At 46.2% G+C, this 27,617-nt stretch overlaps 1 protein-coding gene across 2 annotated transcripts in view; it reads left to right on the top strand.

The window, feature by feature from the left end:
* csmd2 (CUB and Sushi multiple domains 2) overlaps positions 1-27,617 on the top strand; it is a 225,237-nt gene that overhangs the window by 26,857 nt on the left and 170,763 nt on the right. For both annotated transcript variants that reach the window (XM_076011540.1, XM_076011539.1), the window contains exon 3: positions 15,093-15,205. In XM_076011540.1, coding sequence (XP_075867655.1) covers positions 15,093-15,205 — 113 coding nt within the window. The remainder of the gene's footprint in view (positions 1-15,092; positions 15,206-27,617) is intronic.

Raw genomic sequence — 27,617 nt, 5'->3', positions numbered from 1 at the left:
GCAAGCGCTAGTACGATAAATGCAAAGCTAAACCGCTGGAAGGTTCAAGTTTCAATCTTGGTTATCAAAACAGAGCAATAAAGCACACAAAAAAAATGCACTCATTATTTCTTGTGAAAGATTTATTTGATGTCAGAGCTCATCAGTTATCAGCGTTGTCAACAGAAATGTAAAAAAAAATGTTTGAAGCAATGCTCTCATTGTAGTGAATGCATTAAGGATAACATGGTTGAATGCAGTGGTTTGGAAGCTTTTTCGAGTCAGGGCAAAAAACCTGCACTCCTTTTTTTTTGTAAGTTAGTAATTAGTCATTGTTTCTCAACATCAAAGATAGGGTTTTTTCGTATTCTCACGATTTCTGGTCCTTCCGCGATCCTCCTTTGTAGCCAACTGTGGCTCCGGGTTGGAAATAAACGTACATTTAGCATTTGATATTTAAGGAAGTCCTTTCATTTCACGTTCTATGTTCTGTTTTAAAGTCTTGCGTCTACTCTATTTTCTGACACTGTTGCCGCTGCTGGCATTTTCAACTCTTATCGTGCGTGACAAGCACCGTGCGGAGCTCCGACAGCTCGGCCTCTTGCCTCCGTTCGTCTGGCACTTCGTGAGTCCAGTTTTTGTTTTTTTTTCCTCATCCGCCCGATGAATCCGGCACTTCCCCCACCGGCGAAGGCCTCGCCCATCAATCCTTCAGCAGACACAGTCCGGGAAATGAGTCCGGTGGTAGAAAATGTGGTGAGCACATGTTCAATGAGCGCGTTCGTCTCCGTCGCTTCGCATACCGTCGCGCCATCGGACTCCTCCAGAAAACTGTTGGATAAAGCCTGAGAGCGTCCATGGTTGGAGAGTGAGGGGGAGAGAGAGGTCCCACTTCAAGGCTGCCTGGTTTTTATTTGGCTGCGCCGGCCGTGATGGAGCGTCTTGTTGAGCGACATCTATGCAGATTGATTCCTCTTTTTTTCTTAAATACACACCCCCTAATATCTGCAAGTACGAACGTCCCTACACACACACAAACACGCACGCGCATGCACACACACACACGCACTCACACACAAACAGATTGTAGGATTTATGGACCCGCTGAGTCTGGGCTGTTAATGGAGAGACCGCCACTTATCAACGCCAACTTTAACGACAGTCTGCTAAAAACAGGAGGAAGAGTGATAGTTTGTTTTTCATCATCTCCTGCTGCTGTTGCTGCTGCTGCTGCCGTTGGTGCTGCTGGTGGTGGTGGGGGTAGTGAGGAGCGGTGGAGGGGTGGTAAAAAAAAAAAAGTGAAAGCGTGTCAAGATTTATGACAGCAGCTCACCTATGAGGCAGAATTATTAGGCGCTGTAACCTCAGATTAGAGGAATAATCAACTAGATAGCCGTGGATTTATGTCCTGCATGCTGTGCAACCGCCCGCCCGCCGTGGTGTGTGTTTGTGTGTTTGTCGTTATCGACAATCTCCCTTCGCTGGGTCGACAGCTCTTTATTTTATTTTTTCATTTTTTAAAGCACACAACGATGTGGACTTCTTGGAATCTGAACAAGACTCCATCTTCAAAATCCCTGTCGCTCTGATGCATTTTCCAGCTACTCAGATTGTCACAGGACAACCGGGCCAATGAGCCTTCTCCGAGGCTAAAGAGGCGGAGCCAGACAGATCATTTATTTCAGGAATGTATCCAGTTTCTCTTCCTGGGTCTGGGGTTGCAGGATTAAAATCATCCAAGACAAACATGAACAGTGTTTGCAATTTGCTTTCTTACCATAAGAGGGCACCAAATCTGACACAGGGGTCCTTTTAAGAACGCCAGTCTGTGAACACGTGATACGTATATACACATAATCAACCAGTTTTACTGTCTTTTTACTGAACCCAGAGTCCCTGATGTGAAGGAAGTTAGAGGCCTTGAGAAAGTGATTGGTGCTTCATCATCTCTCACCATCATCATCATCATTACTTGTTTGTTATACAGACACATACAGCAGATTTGCATTATGGGAATTCAGGCGTTCGCCGTATTTCATCTCTACAGCTCTGTGAGATTTAACGCGCGAGGCAATTAGCGCCTGACGCGACTTAATAGCATTAGCGGACAATGTGCCTTTTTGTTTGGCGCGCTGCGAACCGTGTGGCATTTTTTTGGAGAACGACGCGGCTGACAGACTTGTGGCGGCTCGTCCAACGACTGTTGTGAGGCAGATGTTCTGCTTTTTCTCAGCCGTGCTGAATTGGTTTTCTGTTCATTTGCATGAGAAGTTATGCAAATCACATCAGTCAACATATTTTCTTTTTTTCCCCTCACAAATCTTAGCACCTACGGGCAGTGAGTTACTCATGAGCAGCCGTTTTTGGGATGTGCAACTCGTCTCGCCTCGACATTGCGGTTAGCAGACTGGAACGTAGGTTTGTCTTTATTTTTGATTTTCTTTTTCTTTTTAGTTGGTTGTTTTTGGGGAGTGCTGGATTATTAAAGAGCGGCAATATCCCACTTAATGAAAACTTGATTTGACAGTGCAGGATTTGGTGGAAGAGAGAAATCTGGCATGATAATAGAAAAGGAAGTTGCAGGGATGAGAAGCTTGTGAATCTAAGAAGAAAATTAAACTAGAATTAAACGGACACGCCTGACGTTGTTTTCCTTTAGTTTTAAATTTTCCCCCTTTTATTAAATCTCACTGCCGCCTGAGTTTTTGAAGAAGTAAAAGACTAAATGATTAATAGCAGCGGCCTCGTTTCTTTGCAAAGTCTCCTGAATCCGGCATTAAACATTGTAGGATTTGGTGTGAAAAGCAAAAGAAAGAAGCAGAGTGAAGAAGATCTGCTAGCAAAAATAACTCTAATTTGAAATAAACACAGTTGCGTCTTCAGCTGTCCTCTGCCGCGTCTCCAGCGTTTTCTCTTGCTTTTCTTGTTTTGACCCATTTCCATGTGTAACCACTATCATCAGGTCACCTTGGGGGTTTGTTTGCTGCGCAGCACCTGACATGCCGGTGCTGTTTATCCATCCCGCCGCGGTAAACATGCACGGCCGAACGCCGTTGCTGTTCCCGCCTGAAATCAGAGAAATCACAGAGCTCTCCCGCAGCTGGCAGCAAAAAAAAACCAAACAAAGAAACTTGTGAGGTGATCGGCGAGGACCCTTTAGCCCGCACTTTCCGCCCCGCTTTCTGCGTTACGGCTCCCTGATTGCCGTGAAATGCTCCGCCGTTTGTCGGTAATGGAAACAATAACAACCTTTTCACCGCTTCGCATGGCTTCTCGTGTACTGCCGCAGCGGTGAGGGGGAAAAAAACAAACAAAAAACTAAACATCCATATTCAACATGTTTTGCCTGCGGACGTAAACACATTTTCAAGCTGAGCGGGCGACACGCCGGTAGACGATGATGGCGCGTCCACCCGCTGTGCAATTTCACTTTGACTTTGAGGGGGGACGGCTGGAGAGCCCGCGGCCCACCCCCTGTTTCAAATCAGATGAAAAATACATGATATGCACCTCCTATAAAACACAGAGATGCTGTAATTTTACTGGCTCTTTTCATTTTATATATTTGAGCACCGGACGTTGTAATTTTGTACCACACGCGCACCAAAACAAGCTGCCATTGCTCGGCGGCTCAATCGTCTTGACTGACTCGACTTTTTTGAGGAGTCGCTCACCAAAGGGAATCAGGTCGTCTCAGTCACTGAGACGGTCACCCCGAGCGTGAAATCCAAACTTCAACGACAGAGGAATGGGTGAGTCGTTCACTTTAGCATTGAGCTGCGGCAGCGGCTGCCAGTGAGCCGCTGAGTGATTTGTTTGTTCGCACCAGTGAGGAAAAATGCAGGTTGAATAAAAATTGCAATGACGCGCAGTCTGATCTTGTGGAAACTTTTTCAGTCATGTGCATGTCACAGCATTCCTACATTTTCTACATTGCTAACGGTCTCTCACGGTCTAAATGAGCATATTATACATTGTTCTATAAGGGAAAATCACTGTTTTGAAAACGTGCCACAATGCTGCTTTTATGCATTTGTTCCCTTATTCTTCCCTTTTAAATGTCTGAACATTGCTGCGTTTCTTTCAAATTGTGTCCTTCAAATTTTTTCGAGCAGATGGCAGAAAGCACACAAAAATTCAACAAAAAAGGCATTTGGAAGCAAAATGCAATGCATTCTTTTTAGTCAACAACAACAACCAAACTTTTAATACTTTTATCAACTACCAAAAACAAACTTTTTTTTTTTTTTAGTCGCCATCCATCCAGGTAAAGTCCTACATTGTCTATAGGACACTGGAGCTCTGTTGGAGTGCTGCTGATGCACTATTTGATCTGTGGCTTAATTTAATCCCCAGCATATTTTTGCATTCTGAGTTGATTCTGCGCTTTTGTTTTCTCCCCCTGGATAATTCCGCACTTGCGTTTTTCTTTCTTGATTTCACCCTTTCCCTTTGTTTTCTTTCCTTCGTCCCTGGGAGACACTGAGCATAGCAGCCTAATTAGTTATCCAAACACCTTGTGAAACATGATAATGGATAAAACTCACAAACACACACAGAGAGAGACTTACACACACACACACACACACACACACACACACACACACTTTCACAAAACAAAGGCACCCCGTGTCAAAAGGATTTTCCTAGCATGTAATGAGACACTTGTTGCTTGTGACCAGTTGCTCTCGTGCTTATTTAGCCATCGGTGTGGAGGGTTAACGCTGCGTAGCCTGCTGAAAACACACTGCCGGGCTCCCAATCAGCCTTTTCACATAGTCTGGTAAAGAGAGGACGAGAGTACAAATGGAAAGAAAAAAGGAAATTATCAATAAAACCTCTTGCAAATGCCAAAGACTGAGAGTTCATCTGATCCTCTGCAAGGTTTATTTAAACTCCAGTTAAAGCGTTTTTATTAATCATCTCTTATCCAAATGAAATTGTGGAATAAATCCAGCAATTTATGGAATCATTCTATCTACCAATCCATGTCTTTATTTAAACAAGTTAAAGAAAAAAACCCTCCCCCCAAAAGAAATGTATTTGAGATTGAAAGCCTTTTTAAGTGTACTGCCCAAAATGTCAAACTGCCCAAACTGTGAAATCAAAGCTATTGTATCAATAGAAAAGTGACAGACCAGGAAAATTACAGCAGCTACAGCGACCAAATGAAGACAAAAAAGAGCAGAGAAGTCTGGTGCTCGACAGCTCCAGTTTGAAGAAACATCTGGAAGGTTGAATGTCCATTGGTCATCGTGTCCCTGTTAGCCTTAGCTAAGCTAATCTGATCCTCTATCCAACCGGAAGTTCTATTGCAGCGAGAGGGCTGAGTTGAAAATCACAGCGAGGTAAAGATGATGATGAGGAAGGATAAAAAGAAACTGTGAGAAAGCCTGTGGCCCAAAAGACGATAAATTGCAAAGACTTGGAGCTGTCTGGGGAGTCCTTGAGAGAGCCGCCGCAGGGCTGGAAGGGGCGACCGCCCAGCGCTCGCTGCCCATGCAAACTTATCTGTTGAGTCAAATATTTGCCCAGTGACCGAAAGCATGTGGGCAGCAGGATATTATACTCATATCCCCGCTGGTGGGCAGAGACCAAGCATGGTCCACATCTGTTACGTTCAGGAAATTAAATCTTTTTTTTTTTTTACATGACATCATCACATTAGTTTGTATCAGAGAAAAATATGGCAAAGTAAAGGTAGAGGGAATGAAAGTTACTTGCACATTGGTACATCGATGAACATTTGTTTGTTTGCATTTGAATCAACCTCTTGTGGTTATTAGACTGCCGAGCCTGAAGTGCCCGTTGAAGAAAACCCCCCCTGATGTTCCTGCGGTCGATGACGACTCCTCCGCAGCTGAGGAGGAACAATCCCAGTGTCTCTGAGCGGCATTGCAGGAATCTGGAGGTGGCGTCTCCTCCTCTTTGACCAGAGGCAGGGAGGTGTGGGCGGCTCTCGATCCCATCTCCTCCGGGAATCGTCACCTTTCCGACCTTTTCCACCCGCAATTTAGAATGTTAAAAGCACCACGGCCGCCCCCCCGCACCCCCTGTTGCAGACGCCCAACCATCTGCTGCCAAGCCTCCAGCTACGACAGGCAGAGCCAAGAGCTGCGGCCAACGGAACTCATGGCTGGACGCAGCCGTACAGGAAGTGGGATTGGGGGAGAGGATGTTGATGGAAGTGTTTGAATGCAGAGCAGAGAAACTGCACACGTGCGCGTGCACGTACGTTGGGGGGTGGGGTTGTGTTAGTTCCGCCTCGAACCCCTCAGTCGCGCCTCTCCGTTCTCGCCGGCGGTGCAGGCGGCGGTCGCAGCTGGTCGACATCGAGGTCGGTGTTGATTCATCAGCTGACGGTCACTGTGTTTGTGTTTGTCTCAGCGCCCGACTGCTGTTTGTATTTGAAGTATGTTGCTGTGTCGTCTGTCTGGCGCCACTCCTGCGACGGAAAATGTTCTCAGCCATCGGCAGTCTTGCACACTCCTGAATGTTCTGTGTTTTTAATGCTATGTTTTACATATTTAGCCCTCTGTTTACAGCCTTCATCAGGGGTGGGCAAGGTTTTTGACTGGTGGGCCACACTGGGTTCTAAAATTTGACATCTAAATATGTATGAGGGATATGTGGAAAACATCATGTAGCTTTAATGTCAATTAATAATGAACAAAAGCAAAGTTAATACAAAATATCGTATTTGAAGCCCCGCGGTACTTAGCTCTTTATTGAAATGACTCTTAACACACTGATAAAAGGATGAAATACAGCTATTTTATGACTTACTTACTATCAATACCATTTCTTCCAGTTCGGAGGGCTGGATTAAAAAACTTAACGGGTTGCATTTGGCCCCCGGGCCGTAGTTTGCCCATACCTGCTCTACATGGTCTGAAAAGGGACAAAACAAGGCGGCCGTGAGTTGATATTGGTGTGGAAGATGTGTGATAGCCCTTCATGACACATTTCAAGAACAGACATTTAATGAGAAGCGGTAGAGGTCGGTAGTGAGACACAGACCGTTGTTTTTTCTTTTTTTTACATAACCTTGCAAAGCTCCCCCGACTGGCTGCAGGCGGAAACGCAAGATCAGGCAACGTACTACTCAGCCAAAAAAGAGAGTTGCGTCATCTGGGACGTTCGGAGCATAATAAATATTTCTTATAAAAAAGGCTGTTTGTCTGTGGGTCCATCGCATGTTTTTCGCCGCGACTCTGCAGGATTTTTTGTCGGTGCTCGTCTGCTGTAGTGTCCTTTCCTTTCCTTGCCTTTGATAATTTGCTCCGCCCGTGTTCCTCATAATTGCTTTGTGTACACACACACACACACACTGGTCGACCTGCGCAGCGAACGGCCAGTAAACACCATTTCTCACGGCCACCACTTCGCTCTGTCACTTTCCCAGCGGCGAGAGCGGCGCGCCGTTGAATTAGTTTTATTCTATTCCCTAATTGTTTTTCCGCCCGGGGATTATTGCCGAGCGATTTGCGCAGAACCGGGGACGGTGGAGAACCGCCGCCGACGTCTCGCCGTCACCTTGTTCCATTTGTCGGCCTTGATTTGTTTGCTGTAAGTGTAATTGACTTTTGTCTCCGCGGAGACGAGAACAAATGAACAAAGAACCCGAGTTACTCTGTTACTTATTTATTTATTTATTTATTTATTTGTTTATGTATTTATTTATTTATTCCCTTCCTAATTCCGTGCCCTGCCCTGCCCCCTCCTCCGCTGTCTCCTCAGCCGTCGCGTTGCTCATTAAGGAATTCTGTGACAGATGTTGCATCCGTAACTTCCGACAAGTTTGTCAGCGCACCGGTTTTTGTGTTTCATAAAGCCGCTCGTCTTGCTGGTCCCTCGTCTCAGATGTTTGCTTCACGTCTTGCATCTGCTGGAGCTGCGTTGTTGAGACACATGCAATAAGGCAGGCAAGTAGCAAATGCTTAAAACCCAAAATGAAACATCACCAGGACGCGTCTTCTCTTTCTCAGCGCCGCTGAATATGATAACGAAGAGCGCTGGTGAAGGGGTGGGGAGGTGGGGAGGAGACAGGAACACTTTAGCATTCTGCCCCTGCGCCTTCAAGTACCATCTCCAGCTCCAAAGTGTTAATTAGATTCAAGAAAGTGATATTACGGAGATGTCGCAGCATTTATCTCCGGGAAAAAAAGCCACTCCAGCGCTCCCTCATCTACTAACACTTGATTTCATTCAGCTGGCAGACTCATTTGCACAGCAGAACTGCTGCCTCCCAAAACACCCCGAACAACACAGAAAAATCCCCACAAGTACCAGAGAGGGTTCCAGCTCTAGCAGCGACTGAGGCTGTTTTGTGTTAGCCCAGCAATACAATAAATCTCATTTTTCTTGCCTGCTCGGAAATCCTTGCTAAATAGTGATTGTGTTTGTACTCAAGCGAGCCTTTCTGGAAGTCGAAAAATTCATCTCTCATTCTCATAGAATTAGAATTCTCTGAGACTCCGCTGTGTATTTTGCCCCTTTGGAAGCAGAAGGTGGAGCTAAAACTGCTAAAACTTTGCAGAAGACTGTGAACAGAGGGCTAAACATGGAAGGCGCGTTTTGTTTTTTTGTTTTTTTTTCCCCAGTGGATCCCATTAATTGTGCAGGGCAGCTGTATTGTAGTATGACCAGCTGTTTACTGGTGTTGTTGCTCTTTATGGCTGTTGTTGACCTCCTTTTAAAGGTACTGGGCCCATAGCAACTGGCAGAGCGACTCCCAATGTAAACCAGCCTCTGGCTGAAATTAGGTACAATCACATTCCTGCAAAATTGGGTGCTGTACACTGTACACTTGAACGTAAATACATTGAAAATGAAATTGAAAATTGGAAAAACTGGCATCACAAGGGTTCCTGGAAAAAAATGTTGCTTGTGACATTTATCTAAATGTCCTAATTTTTGACGCCGTGCTGATCGATCCAAACTTTTCAAAGTCTAAAGTCTCCCAAGGTCCCACTTCCTCTCCTGCCTCTGTCTTTTGCATTCTTCCAATTCCCTCTCACTCACGTTCTCCCTCTTGTCTCAGGGATCCTCCCTCCTCCCACCCAGCACCCTGGTTTGTTTAATGACTTTACTGCGGTTTTTGTACCTCGGCTGTCAGCGACTGCGGTCGGGTCGGGTTTAAACCTCACCATCAGCATTCACACAGCCGCCCGATGCGTCCCCACCCAGAAAAAAGAAAATGAAAAAAAACAAAACTGCTTGCTCATCTCCTACAACCTTGTGATGTCCCAAAGGACTGATATTAGTGAGCACACTTCGCTTGTAACGCCGGAGCTCACGTTTCGTGAAATACTGCGGGGCTGTGGGGTCTGAGATGAACAAATTGCTGTCGCCTCGAGCCAGAAACCAGAGGGACGCACACGCTAAATCCAGGATGCGGCCGCACCAGTGGAAATCTTTCTGATTAAAAGGTTTAATTCTTAATTGAAATTGAGCCCACTGAGGGCCAAGCATAAAATTCTATCAAGACCAGATCGTGCCCTGGGGGATGGGGGTAGAGTGAAGGAGGAGGGGGGTGGTGGGATGCGAAGATGGGGGCGGGGGGGTGAGGCGAGAGGGAGCAGCCTGGTGGAAGGGGGGGGGACGAGGGATGCTTCTGGAAATACAGTGTAATTGCCTGTGAAAGTCTCCCCATTATGGGCGGAATCGAGTCGTCGTGTGGGAACACAGCGACATCTCAACCAAGAATGGGGCTCAGCACACTTTGTGTCTCTCGCCGAATAGGACCGGCGATGAGTCACGCACATATGCTCACAGGCAAACACACAGACACACACAGACACACAACATTCAATCTTTCTGAGGCCCTCTGTTCTTTTTCCGTCTCTCTTTCCAGCTGCAAAAAAGGCCGAACCCTAGCCGAGCCTCGCCTTGCCCCCAGGCCCAGTGCCTTTGTCACAGAGTTGAATGAGGATTGTGGAAAAAGAAAAGTGAGAACTTTTGCTCAAATAATGTCCTCGCTTCCAAGAAAAATCCCCAATTTTTTGGTTTCAAGTGTATCACAGTCCTCACAGTGCTCGCACACTGAGGGTGATTGATCTTTAGGGGGGCTTCTATTGACGTCTATTCATTTTCCATCCCTCTGTACATCCTCATGTTAAGCTTAATGGCAGCCTGCTGAACCCAACAGCAATTCTCGGCCCTGAACTCAAGACTTCACCTTTAAACTCAAGGACAAAGTTGGGGGGATGAAATTAGAAGTAAGTAAAACATCCCAACTTGGAAGGAATGTCGCCATTCTGTTGGATGAAATTGTACTGGGGCCCTCACATGCTGTATTTACGAGATTCTCTCACACACACACGCACGCACACACACACACCAACAGAATGACGCAAACAATGGAATTTCACTTCGAACTGCAACAAAAATTACTTTTCTGCTGAAAAGCGAAAACCACGGAGCCTGCGCGTATGTGTGCGCTTGTGCGTATAAGTGTGCGAGCGCGCGCGTGTGTGTGTGTGTGCGCGTGTATCTATCTCTGCCTGCTGGTGTGGCAGGTAGAGAAGATATAGAGCTGCGGAGCCCAGCGGAAGCATCCGCCCCGGCCTTGGCTACCGACAAGTTATAGCTTCGCCGGGGCCTCGTAGAGAAGTGCACCTCCCCCAAAAATACACACACACACACACACACTCCTCCGCTCTTCACTTCATCTCTTTCTCTCCTCGCCCATCATTTACTGGTTAATGTCTCCCCTCTCCAGCCATCAAAATCCTGCTGCTCTGTCTGTTTTATTTTATTTTTTTTACCTTCACTCCCCCCTCCCTCTCTCCTGCTTCCGGGGAAAATCAGCTGCATCAGCAGTGCGCTCACCTTCCTCACAACACACACACACGCACACGCAAACATGCGTGCGCCCGGACGAGCACACATAAAGCACATAAAAAAAACAAAAAACACTGAGTGAGCGAATAGGATTAAGGGAAGGATGACCTGATTTGGTCTCCGTCTGTTTCTGGCTGTAAACATGCGCACGTTCAGGAGGCGGCAACACTGCGAGACGTTCGAGTGCACGAGAGCGCATCCGTGTTTGCGTGCGTTCCCGACAGTGAATCCCTGTCAGCCTAATGAGCATGACTCATCCTCGCTCGGGTCGTGTTTTTTTTTTTTTTTTTCGCACGTCCCAAAATGCTGATGGCGCCCCCTACTCCTCCTCCTCCTCCTCACCTCCCCTCCTTTTTTTAGCATGTTTTTTTTTTCACCACAGCTCCACGAATTGCGTATTCTTGCTTCCCCCAGACCTCCGTCGCCGCCATCTCCTCATTACAATGCTTCCTCTCTCCTCTCCCCTCTCCTTCTGTCTGCCTCCGCCGCTCCCGTGGGTAGCGGTGGGATAATTGGAAGCAGAGGTTTCCTCATTGAGCAGACGCTGAGACCAGCCAGGTGGAAAGCCCCCTTAATAGACCTCTGCCCCGTCGTCCCTCGACGTGCCCGCGCGTGGGCTTCCGACAGTCAGACACAACACGCCGTGGTGGGCGTGCGTGCGTGCGCACTTTCGCGTGTGTGCTTTCGCGTGCACGGGCGCTTTGTCGCGTAATGCGCTCAGAAGATGACTTTGCTCAAGGTGTAACAGGGCCCCGATACTGTCCCTGATGGCAAAATATTGTGGATGTCATGTCGGATGGCGGGCGACACGGTGGTGCAGTGGTTAGCGCTGCCGCCTGACAGCAAGAAGGTTGTGGGTTCGATTCCGGGCCTGGGACCTTTCTGTGTGGAGTTTGCATGTTCTCCCTGTATCTGCGTGGGTTCTCTCAGGGTTCTCCAGTTTCCTCCCACAGTCCAAAAACATGCATGTGAAGTCAATTGAACACTCTAAATTGTCCATAGGTGTGTATGTGAGTGTGAAGGGTTATGTGTCTCTATGTGGCCCTGCGATGAACTGGCGACTTGTCCAGGGTGCCACCCTACCTTCGCCCTATAACAGCTGGGATAGGCTCCAGCAGATCCCCGTGACCCTGAGCTCAGGAAGATGGAAAATGAAGGAATGAATGTCGGATGGCTATTCGGATGGAATCTACAGGCCAGCAAGACATATCGAAGAATTGTTTTTTTACGTGAAACACTAAGGCGTTCCTGCAGCGGCTCAATAAGCCAGCAATGTTACTTAAGAAAGAAAAATGAATACAAGAGATACAATACTTGTCACTCAACTTAAATTGCATTGGGAAACCATTTCTACGCAATGTCAATGTGATTGACCAGGTTGCCAATTCTGATAGCATACGTTGTGATATTTTCCTGTGCAATCAACAACTTTACGAAAAACATTTATCTTCCTAAGATAGAGATGCTTTTGCAGGAAGTCGTTATTGCTTGGGACCACCTCTTCCCTTACTACTAAGATTCCTTCCCCATTTTACGAACAACGCTAACATGTTGGCTAAGCAGGTGCAACTAGTACGATAGAACTCAGGTTAATGTTTTCTAGACATTTTCTGGACATCTAGACAGATTTTCATGCCAGGTGACACTGACAATGTTACTTATGCTTATATGCTACGTTCCAATACACGACAAAGGAAAATCAATTAATGTGTGGAAAATAAAATACATATGATAAGGAACAAAACAAAATCAACCGATAGTGGCACAAATTTTCTATTACTGGAGAATCTTTCATATCTCCTCCTACGTCCTCGCTTTCTTCTTTCGATTCGCCGCTCGATTGAGACACCTGTGAGGCAAATTCATTATTTTGTATCGCTCTGTTGCAATCGCATCTCGCATCTTCTCGCTCGCTGCCAGCCAATCCCCCATCTGGCTCCCTCACAGAACCAACTGCACGTCTCAGATTGCCACAGCCTGCATCTCATTGGAATATTCCGCCTTGCCACCCATGCGTGATGGCTTTTCTATCTTCTTGGAAAATTAAGCCTCGACTCAGGGGTTATGCCACATGATCACAGCTTGTCAAGGATCCCACGCAGCTCGCAACGCCCCGCCTGCCCCGCCCCCGCTCTCCGCCACGCATGTCGAGGCAAGATGGCTGCCGTCCAACTCAATTTGCGGTCAGCGAAGGGGCCATTTGCACGAACATGTGTTCCATTATTTGGCCGGTGTCCCACAGTAAGGCTATCTCAGAGAGGAGTGAAATCATTCATTCATTCAAGTATTCTCTTTTTTTGTCTAATTAGTTTTTTTTCCCCTCACCCTCGATGGTGTTTGTGCCGCCCGTTTTCCCTCCAATCTCACAGTTGTGTTTAAGGATTAAGAAATGAAACATCATTCTGTAATAGGATACACATGCAAGGTGAGCAACATTTTGAAAACAGGAAATCTGGTTTTACGAGCACACTGTGGCGCCTGTTAATGATGCAATATATATATATATGTATATTTATGAAGTAGTGTGAATTTGTTTTTAGTTTCTGTAATTCGCATGTGGGCGGTGTCGTGAAATTTTAAGCCTCAAAAGAACAACAGGCGCTGTCATCAGGCCAGGAACGGTGGCCCTCGTGTCAACGCGAGATATGAGTAGCGGTATTTAGCGCAGCTTCTGTCCAATCAGCTTTGACCACCTACACCCAAACTGCTTTACTACACAGAACTACTAAAACTCACTCAGAACTAACTAAACATAGATCTACTTCTCTACATCCAGGCCCTCCGCTTTCAACTGAGGAAAACTTTCTTGCAGGCCCACGTCTACCTTTGATTTATCAGCACAACCTGGGAAAGCTGCGGCAGAAAGCCGCTCCCTGCAAGACTCATCGCTTAAAACGTTATTTGTCGGTTTGCAAGACCTTTTCAGTGCACAGCGTATTAGTTCCTCTGAGGTGTGTTTCACCTCAATGCTCATTACCATTTGACTTATTAAACACTTCTAAACATAGCAATTCAATATGCTGCATGTTGGTTAGAGCCTGTGTGGATTACTGTAAAGGGCTGACGGTGAGCACTCTGTTATTTGACTTTGCTTTTCATTTTGAAACAAATATCAGTCCAGAACTCCATCCATCCATCCATTTTGTATCATCTTTTCTCATGGCCTCAGGCTGGCGAGAGGTGTGTGATTGCTAAAGCCTCACCAAAAATAAGGCCAATATTACTTTATTATTGCAGTTTAGATATTAAAAAAAAATCTGGAATTGAAACCAGTGAGGATCAGATGTTACTTGCAGTAAACAAAACAAAGAAAAACTTCAAATGGCACTGAAAACATGACAATTTCCTCAGAACTTTTTAATTGTTTTGCCTGTTGTGTGAGATTAAGCGGCGTCAGGTGGTCTGCACAACACCGATTTAGAAAACATTACCAGTGCATTTGTCACAGGTCTGTGTGCGTTCTGCACACCTGGACAAATTGGCAATGACATCAAAGATCAGGCATGCATACATAACCGCTGTGTGTTTTGTGCTTGAAAGAAAAAATGTGAAGCGGAATAAAGTTTTTTGTTATGTGTTAATTTTCTTTTTGCCCAGTGGGTGTCCTCGCCCAGTGGGTGGTTTGCTGGGCCTGTCTAATTTAGAGAACTGGCACCGGACAAAAACTAGAAACTGACTGAAAAAAGTTTTTCCAACTTCCTTCAGATGTTTCTCGGGTGCCTTTTGCGGATCTTTGAAGCCAAAACTTCGCCTCTGGCGTTCTCTTTACCTCAGTTCCAGCACGTGTCACTGCCGTGCAGTGCAGTGCGGTGCAGTTATTGTCATATGTTCATGAAGTGGGGCCACGCAAGGACATGAAATGTCATACAAGTGGACAGAAAGTAAAACACTTAAGGCAGCACATTTTCACATTCTGTTCCAATGACACGTGAAAGTGTCACGGTCTTTTAAACGTCTTTACTGACTCGTGCAATGCTGTAGTCTTCCACTTTCCATTCCGACGCCTGTGGTACTAATTACCTCGGGATGGAAAACTGCCATGAATCCATTCGCAGCGCAACGCTTGAATCACACTGAAGTTGTCCTGTTGAGATGTCTCTCTTACGTTTCAAAAACTTGTTAAAAGTTTATCCTTGAGCGACCGTGGCAGCAGATGGTTTTACCGAATCTGCCGTCACAGCTGACTCTCAGAGCACCTGCGCTTCTTGATTGGGTTTTTTTTCTCCGTTTGATCCATAATGACGTTGTTGCCTCTTTTTCTCTGGCAGGTTAACGGGGTTCCAGCTGCCTTCGCCCGTCGTGAGCACGGGCTCCTGGCTCACGCTGTGGCTGCTGTCGGACTACGCTGTCAGTGGGCAGGGATTCAAAGCCGCCTACGAAGGTAAATCAACTTCCTGTTTGATCGGCGGAAACTCTCCTACCCCCTCACAATAACCCCACCTCCGATAATCAAGGCAAATCTTCCTAAAGCAGCCTCTGTATCAATCTCTCATTCGAGTAATTTATGTCAGGGTCTCTAAATATGGTGTGATCTTTCGGCTTGCCCACATTAGCGATTCGGAGTTTAATAGGAAAAGGCTTCGGCGCCACGTAGCAGTATCTCTAAACCAGGACCTTTATTAAACTGACACGGAATGCTTTATGACCCATGGCGGAATGATATTAATGATGGCAGTCTTGAATCCCACGCAGGAGGGAAGACGAGCGCAGGGCAGGGAAGGAAATACAAGCGAGTGACTAATTAGGCTAATTACCTGACAGGAGTTTCTTTTTTCTTACCCCCCAATTTTTTTTTTCTTTCCCTTCAATATTGTGATTGCGGGGACGTGGCTCAGTGAAGCAACATGAAGCGACTCTGGAGGCCGGGGACCACATTGCGTGACAAGATAATACCAAAGACAAAAGAGCAGAGAGACTGTTTGTCAACCCCACCGGGAGGCAATTGGGACGCTGCGTCTTTTCCTTCTCGCAAGAGGGAAAACAAAACTGACAGGCCCCGCTTGCTTTTAAGCAAAGGGTGGTGCAATTTTGTCTAAATGCAGATGGTCTTGCGGAAACATACGAAAACAAAAGGCAGGTTATTTTCTGTGTTTTGTTTTGTTTTTCTTGGAAGGCAAGGGCGAACATTTTTGTAACTGGAGGTTCAGCTTCTGCGTGGCAGTTGCACAGATCAGTACCGTCACACAACAGCTGCTGTAGCAGTAGTAATGGAAGTAGTGATAATGTTGTGTTCCCTTATACTTGGATGTTATGTCGAGTCGTGTCATCGAAAACGCCACCTTGAAAGTTATAATTGGAAAGTGGCAACTGGAGACGGCATCACAGTTGTGTCCGTCTTGCTTTTGCAACTTGCAAACTCTCTTCCAAATGCGACACATATAAACATATAAAAAACAATTTGGGTGGCAATGGCTGTGTGGGAAAATTATTTAAGCTAAGTGTAATATAAAGTATGATAACAAAATTCTACTTTTCTTGCATTTGTCTGGAAAGACAAAAAGTATTGACACAACAGCTGGTCTTTTTTTTTTTGGTTGTTGTTTTTACAAAGCGTGAAGCCCCAATAGGTTAACATGGCACGGTTAATTGGAATGCTCAATGCGAGCTCACTGTAACTAAATCAAATGTTGGCTGCCACCACCAGCAGTCTGCCTATCTTCTACCTGATATACTGCGTTATATGTATCCCTGACATTCAGTGAAGCCACACACCTGTTTGTCATACACTCATCCGATCTTTCTTTTAAACCTCTTTGGCAATTTCCTCATGACGCGCGTGCACTGACTTATCTGCGCTGCTGAAATCCCACTTGAGGCGCCCTGGCACAAAGGCCTCTGATAACAAACGTCCACCCCGTGGCTACAGCCGTTTAATTTGGATACTTATTATGATTTACACCGGGCCACAGTATCGACTGCATGGCAAGGGCACCCAGGGTATGCAAGAAGAAAACAGATAGGCCGCTCTTTGTAAATAATATCTGTCACCAATAAAATCAAGAAAGTGCGACGGTGAGCGCTCTCACTTTGATATTTGGAAATGTCTGAAATGTTTAGTCGAGCCATGAATCAAGGTTTAAAGTTTTAATTCAATTTGCGCAATAGATCTTTCCTTTCGGTTATTAAAATTTGGCAGCCTCGTATCTCTCTGTCAGGCCGGGGTTATGCAACGTTTCAAATAACTTTCCTTCTATTGAATGATCCAGGAACCCACGAGACGTGCGGCGAGATATCAAAGAAGCCGGCGCAGTGCATTGTGCTGCTTTTGTATGAAGTCCTTTTGACCAGCAGCCGCTGGGATGAAACCCCTGTTCTCCTCTGATTTGATTTGTTCACAGCCTAGGCCGCCCCTCTGTGGGCAGCAGAACTCAAATGCGGGGACACGCAATAACCGAGGAATGTGACAAATTGGAAGTCTTGCAGTGGAACTTGCATTGGGTGCTAAGAGGAAGGAAATATGGAGCATCTTTAGACTTTTACAGCAAATTCAAGACAGTGGCGCCAATGAAGCAACACAATGATAGTTTTTGAAATCATTTGTAAAGTTAATTGACTTGGGACTGGGGGAATGGCAAGTCCAATATGTCATTGACATACAACCCGCAGCTCAGGATGGTATGAATGATTGCCTGCGGAAGTTTGGCACCGAGTTGCATCCAAACTTCCTGTCTGGTCATAAAAAGCTAGACTAGCTAGCCTGCTAAGCTAATTTACTGCGGGAACCAAAAACCATATATTAGCCAAAGCTGACCAGAAGGAGCAAAGACTTTGTGACTCTCCTCTGCTTCTCATCAAATTTGGCAATGTTTGTCAATTTCTGACAAAACTTTTTTAGTGTGCGTGGATGTGGTTTGCATGTGTCTGTGTGCGCATGTTAACCACACTCAGACCCTGCCCTTTTTCTCCTCAAAACACGCTTTGAATGCCAACGTTGGCACGGCTGAAAAGCAGCCAGATGGAGGGTTTTCAAAACGGATTCTGCAAGAGTTCAGACTTGGAATCTCGGCTGTCCACCTGCCTCGCAGTGTCAACTGCCGCCGCCGCGTCGCTACCGCCGCTTCCGCCGCCACGCTTCAATTAGCCGCTGTTGTGTATGAGTCACCGCATGTCCGACAGGACTGATGATGATGATGATGCGGTTGTGTCCGTGGGTTGTTGTTTTTTCTTTTGTTTTTTTGTCCCCATGCACATCCCAGACTGTGCACTGTTGGCTCGCCTTAGCTGGACCCTCCTCCTTTGCCAGATGGTTTCTTTTTTTTTGGCCTGACTAACTTTTCTTTTCCTTTTGGCGCTGGTCGGCTTTTTGTTTTAAGACTTTACTTAACACAGATTTTTTTTTTCTTTCCTTTTTTGGTAGAATCCCATCTTGCCTTTATTAGATATCTCTTCTGTTTTAGCCACAACGCAATAAGCCTAAGTGCTCCACAGTCCATCTCCCTGACACGCTGCGTAATGGCCGATACCGCTCTCGAATCTATCCCCTCTTTGGTCACCATGGCAACCACCACATTTTTTTCTTTCTTCCATTTTTTTTTTTACCCCTGTCTCATTCCTCTGTTCTTGTCTCTTTGTAAACTCTTTTTTCTCCCCAGCTTAATCTGCGCCTATGGAAGGGGAGGCTAAAGATGGATAAGGAAATTAGGAGCGTTTGAAAAGCTGAAAGCGTTGTTTGGTGCGACAGTCGAGCGCTTTAATGCCGTTTTGTCTCCCCGCGTCTCGTACCTCAGCCTTTTGTCTCCCTTTCTGGAGCCGTCTTCATCGCCTCGGCGCCACCTCAGGTCGCATCTTGCCCGGTTATCGCATTTTGTAGCCCTGCCTCACTTCCTCCCGCACTGGCTCTCTGATATTGCCCACTCGCCTTCTCCCCTTCGAATATTAAAGTGCCGCAATGATTATTCAGTCATGTGTCGCCAAGTTTCTCCTCCGTCTGTGTCTTAGTTGCATATTCAATGCTCTTCCCAACTGGGTCAGCCAAAGAAGAAGAAGAAGGAGGAGGAGGAGTGAGGAGAAAAAAAAAAGAAAGCGGCAGCCTTGCTGCACGACTCAGGCAGTCTGCTGCTTCTTCAGCACAGTCACTGCAGGTGTCTAACAAACAGAAAGAAAAGACACATTCATGAAGTCATTCATTATACATTTTAGGTCAGCGTTGCTTCCCTCTGACGTAGGGAGCTGTGCATTTATTATTTCCTCTGTATATTTAGGCTCCACACCTGAAGTAGATTAAAAATGAAAGGCCTAGTGTGTGCGATTTATGATTGTGTTCTGCGAGAAATGGAGCATAATGTTTGTCGCCTCCGTGACTTGTCACGTATTATCACAAATTAGCATTTTTCTAAAGTTGCTTTTGTGCGTTTCTGCTTGTTTAAAATAAGTAATTCCGTGTGTTTGTTCTGTCGTCCAGAAACAGCACTGCACACTGTTCGCAGACGGACTTTAATGAGATTTAACCTACCACCTAATTCTACTTTCAGTATATCGAAATGGGTAGAAATTCTGGTGGAATGTCCTTAATCCTGTCAATCAAAGGGGTGGCGTGGCTTCAGATGGCAGCAAACTAAATTCCCACTGGGCCTCTAACTCCGTCCGGACTGTTGTGATGATTTTTATCCGTCAAATCCCGACCAATCTGCGACTGTATCTCATCCTTAAGGAAGTTACATTAAAAACATTAATAACACTACTATTTTTTAACCATACAAATTATGCAGCTCCACATCATATGTTTCCAATGCTAATTGCCTCGTTTGTGTCAGTGCCAGTTTAAAGGCCGGATGTGAAAGTCTTGGCTGATACAAACGTGTAAAATTCATCAAAAACAAAAGAACTGCTCTAATGGCCTTTGCCGATAGTCTGCATATTTCCACACACAGCCAGTCGTAGGGAAGCAGCCACATTGGAACATCTGGAGTTAGTGATTTCTAACCAGGCGGTGGGGGAAGGATCTGAGATGGGGTTTGACATTGGAAAATTGCAGGGTTTTCCCAGATGGAAGCAGGTTTCCGGGAAGTAACCTGATGTGACATCACATCGTTTTCAAACCATAGTGGCCTTTAAGGAGATATGTAAGAGGACATGCAACCTAGTGAAGGTGACGCGTGGATCCATAGCATCAATCAAAGTTCGTTTTATCGCCATAAAGTAAAGGAGCACACACAATAACTGGCTGAGGAAAGTTTTAGTTTAGTTTTAGTTGTTTGACATTCCAGGTAGAGATGGTCCAACAGTTTTTCCCTCCTAAAGGGAATTTTGATGAATTACTGGGGTGACTTTCCTCCATCCGCACCACTTCAACTTATTGAGGAAGGTAACTTTGTTTTCCTCATCTCCGATAAAATTACAGGGCAGTGTTCTTGGCTTTTTGTGCCAGGACGCGTGCTAAATATAAATGCCTCCAATGTGCAACTGCGCCCTGGCAAATGTCACCGATGTAGCATAAAGGCCACTGCAGCCACGACGTCGGTCCGGCTCCAAGCCAACCGGGCACCGGGTTTGCTTGCACATATGTACAGTTCTGCTGTATACAAATTGAAGTTAGTGTGAGTGTGTGTGTGTGTGTGTGTGTGTGTGTGTGTGTGTGTGTGTGTGTGTGTGTGTGTGTCCTTCTAGAGTTGATTAAATGTTGTCTATCACAGATGTCTGCCAAACGTGATGCAAGTGCATCGTCCACCGTCTGGGACGCACATGTCATGTGTGCATGCATGCACAAGTGTATGTGTGTATGCACATGTGCACAGCTGTTCCTCCTCAGCTGTGAAAACAAGTGGCTGATGCACAGTTTGTGCATTTTTACTTCTCCGCTTGCCGTTGTTTTTTCTCCGCACAAAGAGAGAAAATTAGGCCCCCTTTTTTCTTCCCTCAGTCACATAATTATTCGCAGGTTTTCAGACCGGGTGGCAATTGCCCTTCAAACTGAATGGACAGGTAGTGTGGGAAAGAAAAATGTGTTCATCAACACAAACAGAGGGAAAACTAGTTCAGAGTTTGGGAAAACTAAATATCAGCTTATTTGTGAGTCGTGTCCGTCTGTGTGAGGAAAAAAAAACAACACTTCTAGTAGAGATGAGAGGCAACGTCTGAGGAGTTCCAATCACATTAAAAGCCACCACTACTAAAGATGAACAGGGCAGCAGCAAATGGCAGAACATCACTGCATGACAGCCATCAAGTCCGACAGTATTCAGGGTTGTTTTTTTTTTCATCTGCTTGGACAGCAGTTTGTGTATTGATATCCACTCCACACTAGCGGTGACTCAGAGCCACGATTACCATAAAATCACGATAAACATACTGCAGCTCTGCCGTGACTAACTGGGTCCACTCAGCGTGCAGTTTGACGTTCTCTCGTAAAATTGCCTGTGAGAATTTCTGCAGCAGGTTTTTTTTTTTTTAAAGCCATGTGAGAAGACATCCATTTCTTTCATTAACATTTTTAAACCTCATCCTTTTGCATCGGCATTGTTTTTTTTGTTTTGTTTGTTTTTTTCTTTTTAAGCCTTCACTTCCTGTTGCTAAGCCTTTACCTCGAAAACAGCCAGCTGGAAATCTTTGGAGCGCATCCAAATAAAAAAAAAAAAAAAAAAACCCAAAGCAAATTTGGAAAAGTAAATTGTGGTTATCACGGTGGGACTGCTAATTACACATTTTGCCCTTGGTGAAGCAGCCTTCTCTTTTCTCAGAGACACTTCAGGTCAAGTGGTACCAATGCGGGTCTGCCCGTCACACACTCCGACGCTTAATTAATGACCAACAGTTTTGTGGAATTTCTCCATCAGCAAGTGCACGCACACGCACGCTAGCATTGACACAAGCATGCACACTTTGGCGGATCACTTTGTTAATACCACAAAAATGTTTTGGCAAGTCTAATATTTTGCAATTTTTTTTTTGACTTCCAATTCGACGTCTTTTTGCTCGAGCAGGTCAACCCGGCGGTTGGCAGGTTGTACATTTGACCCCCATTCAGGCAACAGGTGTTGAGATGCAATGAATTCGCCATGTGACAGCCTCTGAGCAGGAAGGCCTCCCAGGGCCTTTTGATGTTGTTTCCTGTCAAGAATGGTTGTTATATTTTTGTCTTTGATTACTTTTGAAAAAAAAAATATATTCCGTCTCCTCCTCTGTTCAAACATATCGCACCATTTTTACTTGACGTGAACTGGTCACGTGACCTGTACATCATGTCCGGTGACGTGTGTATGCGATCAAAGTGTTTCGATGACACTTTTGCAATATACCTCTATATGGATACGTCTGAAAAACCACCTCATTAGAGCATCAAAACCTTTTCCAGATATTTGAGAGGTTTGAGATACTGAAAGGTTTAGGTGTTTCCATGACCAGTTTTTCATTGCGATATTTAGGTTTTGCACAATTCTAGAGGTAACGGAAGCGCGTCTACTGTGCTCGTCCGTTTAGCGACTCTCTTGATTTTTAATTTTTTTCGTTTGGTTCCCTGGAGTCTTTTCTTCTTCTCCAGTTCTCTCGCTGTCGCTCCTCGCTGGCCACAATTTGTTTTCCGGGTGAACAGGCGAGACGCTGTCTCGGCTGCTCGTCAGAGCAAGTTGGGCTTTTCTTTTTGTTGTTGTTGTTGGATTTTTCTGCTCCACCGGTTCGGGCACGGAGGGAAACAAAGGTTCCTCTCGGCAGCCGATGACACGCAGAGGACACGTAGGCACAGGTCTTTTCAAAATTGGAACGCTGAGCGTGGTACTGCGGCTTTAGAGAGTGTCCGCGCATCTACATCGAGACTGTCTGCGTCCCTAAGCTGCGACGAGCTGCCGAATGCCACGAGATGTTTGAAGTATCATAACTATAATTTTCTCGTTGGTAAAAAAGGATTTTCATTTGAATGCTCGGCAAAACAGGTCAAGGTTCGGCGTTCGGCTTGACGGTATCTCTGCCGTCGCCTCGTCATTAACCGCTGAGTCCGGTTATCAGCAGAAGGCTTGTTCATTTCCCTTGTTCCGGTATCCAGTGGTGTTCCTATTTGTGAGAATGATGAATTTCTTGGATGAGAAGAAAGTACTTTTTTTTTTATTGTTATTTTTTTTCGGACCAATCTGTTGGTATAGACTCGATTCAGGGAGTAGACACTAGATTGAACTTTAATTTGTTCAATAAATAAAACAGATAAAGAACCTCAAATTTATTTTCTGCAAAGTACCAATTTTCTCAGGTCAGAACCACACTGTTGTTAGAAAAGGTCAGTGGACTCATTAAATATAACGTGGAGCTTGGAATTTAGTCGGCCGGCCAATGGGCTGAAATATAACTATGTGCCTTTGACTTTAGAAAATATTTTTCCCTTTTTTCCTTTTTTTTTTTTTTTTTTTGAAAATGGAAAGAACAGGATTTCTGCTTCCCTTATTTATTTTAGATTCTATGTGCAGCCAGAAACACTAAGGTGATTGTTGCGCGTCCCTGCTGTCTTGACTCGGTCACGTGACGGCGGCCTTCTGCGATCCCTGCTGTTTCCCACGCCGACAGCCCGCGAGCTGACCAGACTTGCCCTAGCCGCCGTCGAACAGAGGGAGTAGACAGGGGGGTGGGCGGACAGGGAGACAGAAAAAAGAACCAAAAGAGACGTCAACTCGTGGAAGGGGGAGAGCCGCGGGGGAGATCAGCAGGACAACCGAAGAGGAAGAGTGAAGGAAGGAAAGAAAGAGACTCGCAGGATGGAATTAGGCGGCTGAGGTAGAAGGACGAGGGAGGTGAGGTAACATGTTGAGGGATGAGAGATCTCCTGCTCCATCGCTTCGCTCCCTCCACACCTCAAAAAAAAGAAGAAGAAGAAGCAGGTCAGATGAACACAAGTAACAACCACATTTGCTGCGCCGTTACTCATGCACTGCGCTCCTCGGGCTGCGGCCATGCATTTTTTAAATCGCTGAGCTCATCTCACCCAAAAAGCAGCCGGGAACCCGAAGTGCACCCTGTTCACAAGCCCACCTCCCCAGCCGTGCCGCTCCCTCATTGGTTCCGATGCCTGGAAACGTCATTGGGGAGACACTGCCTGCAACACACCCTCCACACACACACACACACACACACACACACACACACACACTTCCACCTCGCTCCGTGCTCAGCAGCTGCTCCACACTGTGAGCCGAGACCCAGGTGTGTTTCATAACAGTTTTTCCACTCATGTAAAATTCCACCTAATAAAAGGTTTTCTTACCCTTTCCAAAAGAGCACCTCAGAATTTCTTTCTTTCTTTTTTTGGTGGTACTTTGTGCCTCGCACCTCTCAAGTACCATCCTTTCTATTTTCTTCATTTCTTCTTTCTTTCTTTGTCTCTCCCCTCCATTCCCTCCACCCCCCTCCACTCCCTCCACTTTGTGTTGTGTTCAGCGTTGGTCCCGGCACACTGATCTCGCCACTTCGGCAAAGTTTGCAATTAGTCGCATCGGGCCGGCCTCTTGTAAATGTCACCAGCTCGGCTCCCTGCCTCGAAGGCTTCCACATAATTAATACCCGGCTGTTGAGACGGCCCACCACCACCACCACCACCACCACCACCTCCACCTACACCACCATCCCAACCCCTCGTCAGCCATAAATAAAGGTGATCGTTCACCTTTTCCCAAAGCGCCACCAGTTTTACACGAGGTCGTCGCCATGGCACAGATTTGAGTCATGTGGCGAACTCGACCGTTCAGAGGAACAGAGAGTGTTGTTAAATCTACTCCACTGAACTGCACTTCTCCCCTGTCCCCAAGTGTACCGGTCCCCAGTGTGATTGGTTGTGATTTCCTTTCTTCTCCTACTCAGCGATTTTCATCGATCGGGGTTTTTTGAGTCTTTTGAAAACAGTCGAAAACATGTTTTTCAAGGCTTCTTGGTTGATGTAGCATGGAACTTTTAGCTAGCTAATTAGGTAACGCCAGCAGCAGGTAGACATTTCCTTAACCTTCCTATTCTCCTTGTTCCATCCCCTTGTTTTCCTAATATTTTTCACAATTTTGTTTTTAGATTCGCTCCCCTCCCTTGCTCTCCGGCGCTCATTAGGATTAGCCTCCTTTGCTTGTTAGCCTAGCTAACTCTCCTTTTCTTGCCCCGCGCCCACATTTTTTGTTTCCCTCCACAATCCCTGTTTTGTGTAGATTAGCGCTTCATATTGTCCTTGGGATTAGGATGCCTTTTGTCTTTGAGCTGCGATGAGGCGGATGGAGCGTGCGTCTGAGTGCGTGCGCCACCGTGCATGTGAGTGCGGGCGAAGCCGCGTCTCCGTCTTGGAGAAAGGTTCTCTCCTTCTTAAAGAGTTTCGCTTTTGGAAAATCTGTGTTAAAAAAAAACAAAACAACAACACCAAAACTCTACAGTGGAAGCTACTGTGGCGCCCGCCTGAAGGCTCTGTGACTTGCGCGCCCTTTTCCCTGTTTATCTAACTGCCATTTGTCTTGCTCAGTGCAAAGTGCCGATGCACTGCTGTGTGCTCGGTGTCAGCAAAAAAACAAACAAAAAAAAACCGTTGAGGCGGGGCGTAGCGGCGAACTGGGGTCCCTGAGGGGCTGTGAGGGAGGCTTTTTAAGGTCTCGTCTTTAATCATCTAATCACAAAGATTTGGTTCGAGAAAGTCACTTGTTTTGTCCTACGCTCAGACTGGTTAGAGGGATTCAACACTGTAGGCTCACCAACCTTTCTGAACCTGAGAGCTACTCCACGGGTACTGAGTCATACGTAGGGCAGCTAGTTTCCAACACTCATCTAAAATGACACACATTCTCAGTTAGCCTTTAGTTATTTATAATTTCTCATTTAGCCTTTAGTTATATATAATTATACATGATACTGATCTACGTGAAGACACTGGTCATGTTAATGGATTCTCACACTAGTTGTCAACAATGTCTTAACGAGGTCACCAAGCTATTTTTGGAACAGGCCTGAGGGTGACTCATGTGGTCCATGGGGGCGCCCTGGTGCCCGCTGGCACTGTGTTGGTGACCCATGCTTTAAGCGGACACCGGAGGGCGTGATGGAGAGTCACAGCAGACTCCTGATTCCATTTTCATTTGATTGACTTGCTTGTTTGCTTCAGACGGTAAATTGGTTGATTGATTCAGAAACCTGCAGCTGTTGTTGTTTTTGGAGGGGTGTTTTTTTTTGTTTTGTTTTTTTTAATTTTGAGGTGGCATGCGTAAGCTTATAAAAGTGTCACACAATTTTAGGTACCTACACACACACACACACGCACACGCCTCCTGCCAATTAGCTCCCTCCCTGTTAAACAGGTGAAGCTTTATTGACTGAGAACTCCGGCAGCACGCCCACGCTCCTGCTCCTCGTTATGCTGCCGCATAATGTAATACATCAGCCCGGATTGCCTCGCGTGCAACTTAACATTCATGATGAAACGCCCGCCGATGCTCACCAACGCCGGCGCCTTGTGTTTTCTTTCCCGTCGCTTTAATTGTTATCAACCAAGCGGCTCCTCCGCTGAGCGCCGCCGCCGCGTTCAATCATCTTACCGCGCCACCCCCTAATGCGCGGCAATTCATCAGCCCGCCTCGATTCCCAACCCGCCCCCCCCACCGCCCCAACCCCCTCGCCCATCGTATCGATCACCACCGTTGCCAGGTCTCTCCATTTATCCCCCTTTAGACCTCACAGACGGCTGAGCGTGCGCCAGTTTGCCGTCGAAATGCGAAAGGTCAAGTTTAATACCGGCTCTGTTTTCAAATTTAATTGAATTAGCATGACAGATAATAGTCGTGCAGCGCTTGAAGTCTTGATTACTCACTAAACAGAGGATTGTTGATCTACGGTGCCGTGAATAACTCAGTCCGCGGCGCCATAAATCACGGTGCATAATCTTTACGGAAAGTGCGCTCGTGTGCACGCAGCCGAAGCGGCGGAGCAGCTGGTTGACTCAGTCCTGCAGGTTCGTGTTTGCTTTTGGAAAGATGTTTCTTCTTCCTGCTTGCTTGTTGTGCGAGACTCCTTCATGTCTGTTGAAGGAAAAATGAGATCACACACAAATAACCAAATTAGACAAATTGATCTTCAACGCAAGCAAACACGTCATTTTTTTGGGTCCTGCACCTGTTTGTTTTGACTGTCTCTTTCCCATTATTTAAAATCGATCCTTCCGTCTGAGGGTGTTCAGAATCCGGCAATGCGTCTCAGAGTGGGAATCTCAAGCAAGTGCCCACTGTTTTGCCGTCTCCGTGGTTCAGGACTCTGTGGCCCACAACGTCCTGCTCGACATTATTCCTTCTTCTCTCATTCTCTGGGGGAAAAAAGTGACAATCCTCACTTTTCTGAGCAACAGCCCACGCACAACACTCTTCACGTTCACCCCATCCCCCACACACTCCCCCGCATTCCCCCCGAAATAGGATGCTCCCGTGTTTTGATCCGTGCCACGTTTCATCCATTATTTCTTTGTGATCTCTGTCGTCGCTGGAAGAGGAAGAGGCTCGGAGGACGGAGCAAACATTGACTCGATGAGCCGAACGGTGCCTCCCTGGGGAACAATCCTTCCTCCCTCTCCTCCTCATCCTCTCTTTCCTCTCCCCTACCGCAGTAGGTTCTGGTATCAAAAGCAGAGCGTGGCCTCGCCGGGGGAATACAGGCCGGGACAAGATGGAGCGAGAGAGGAAGCGATAGCAGGAAAGGGATCCTTTCACATCAAATCACCCCGGCTCTCCGAGCGCTGCAGGGGACAGATGAAGGAACGCTGCAGAACATGTAGATCTGATGATTGCGTAACATCCATCTTATTGGCATGGGGGTGGTGATGTCTAAAGTGAAGGGAAGTGAAATATCAAATAACAGAGTGATTTGTT

This window comes from Nelusetta ayraudi, unplaced genomic scaffold (assembly GCF_046127955.1).
Source record: "Nelusetta ayraudi isolate G7.1 ecotype Tasmania unplaced genomic scaffold, CSIRO-AGI_Nayr_v1 ptg000135l, whole genome shotgun sequence".
NCBI classification, from domain to species: domain Eukaryota; kingdom Metazoa; phylum Chordata; class Actinopteri; order Tetraodontiformes; family Monacanthidae; genus Nelusetta; species Nelusetta ayraudi.
This window is presented reverse-complemented; position numbering and strand designations above follow the sequence as displayed.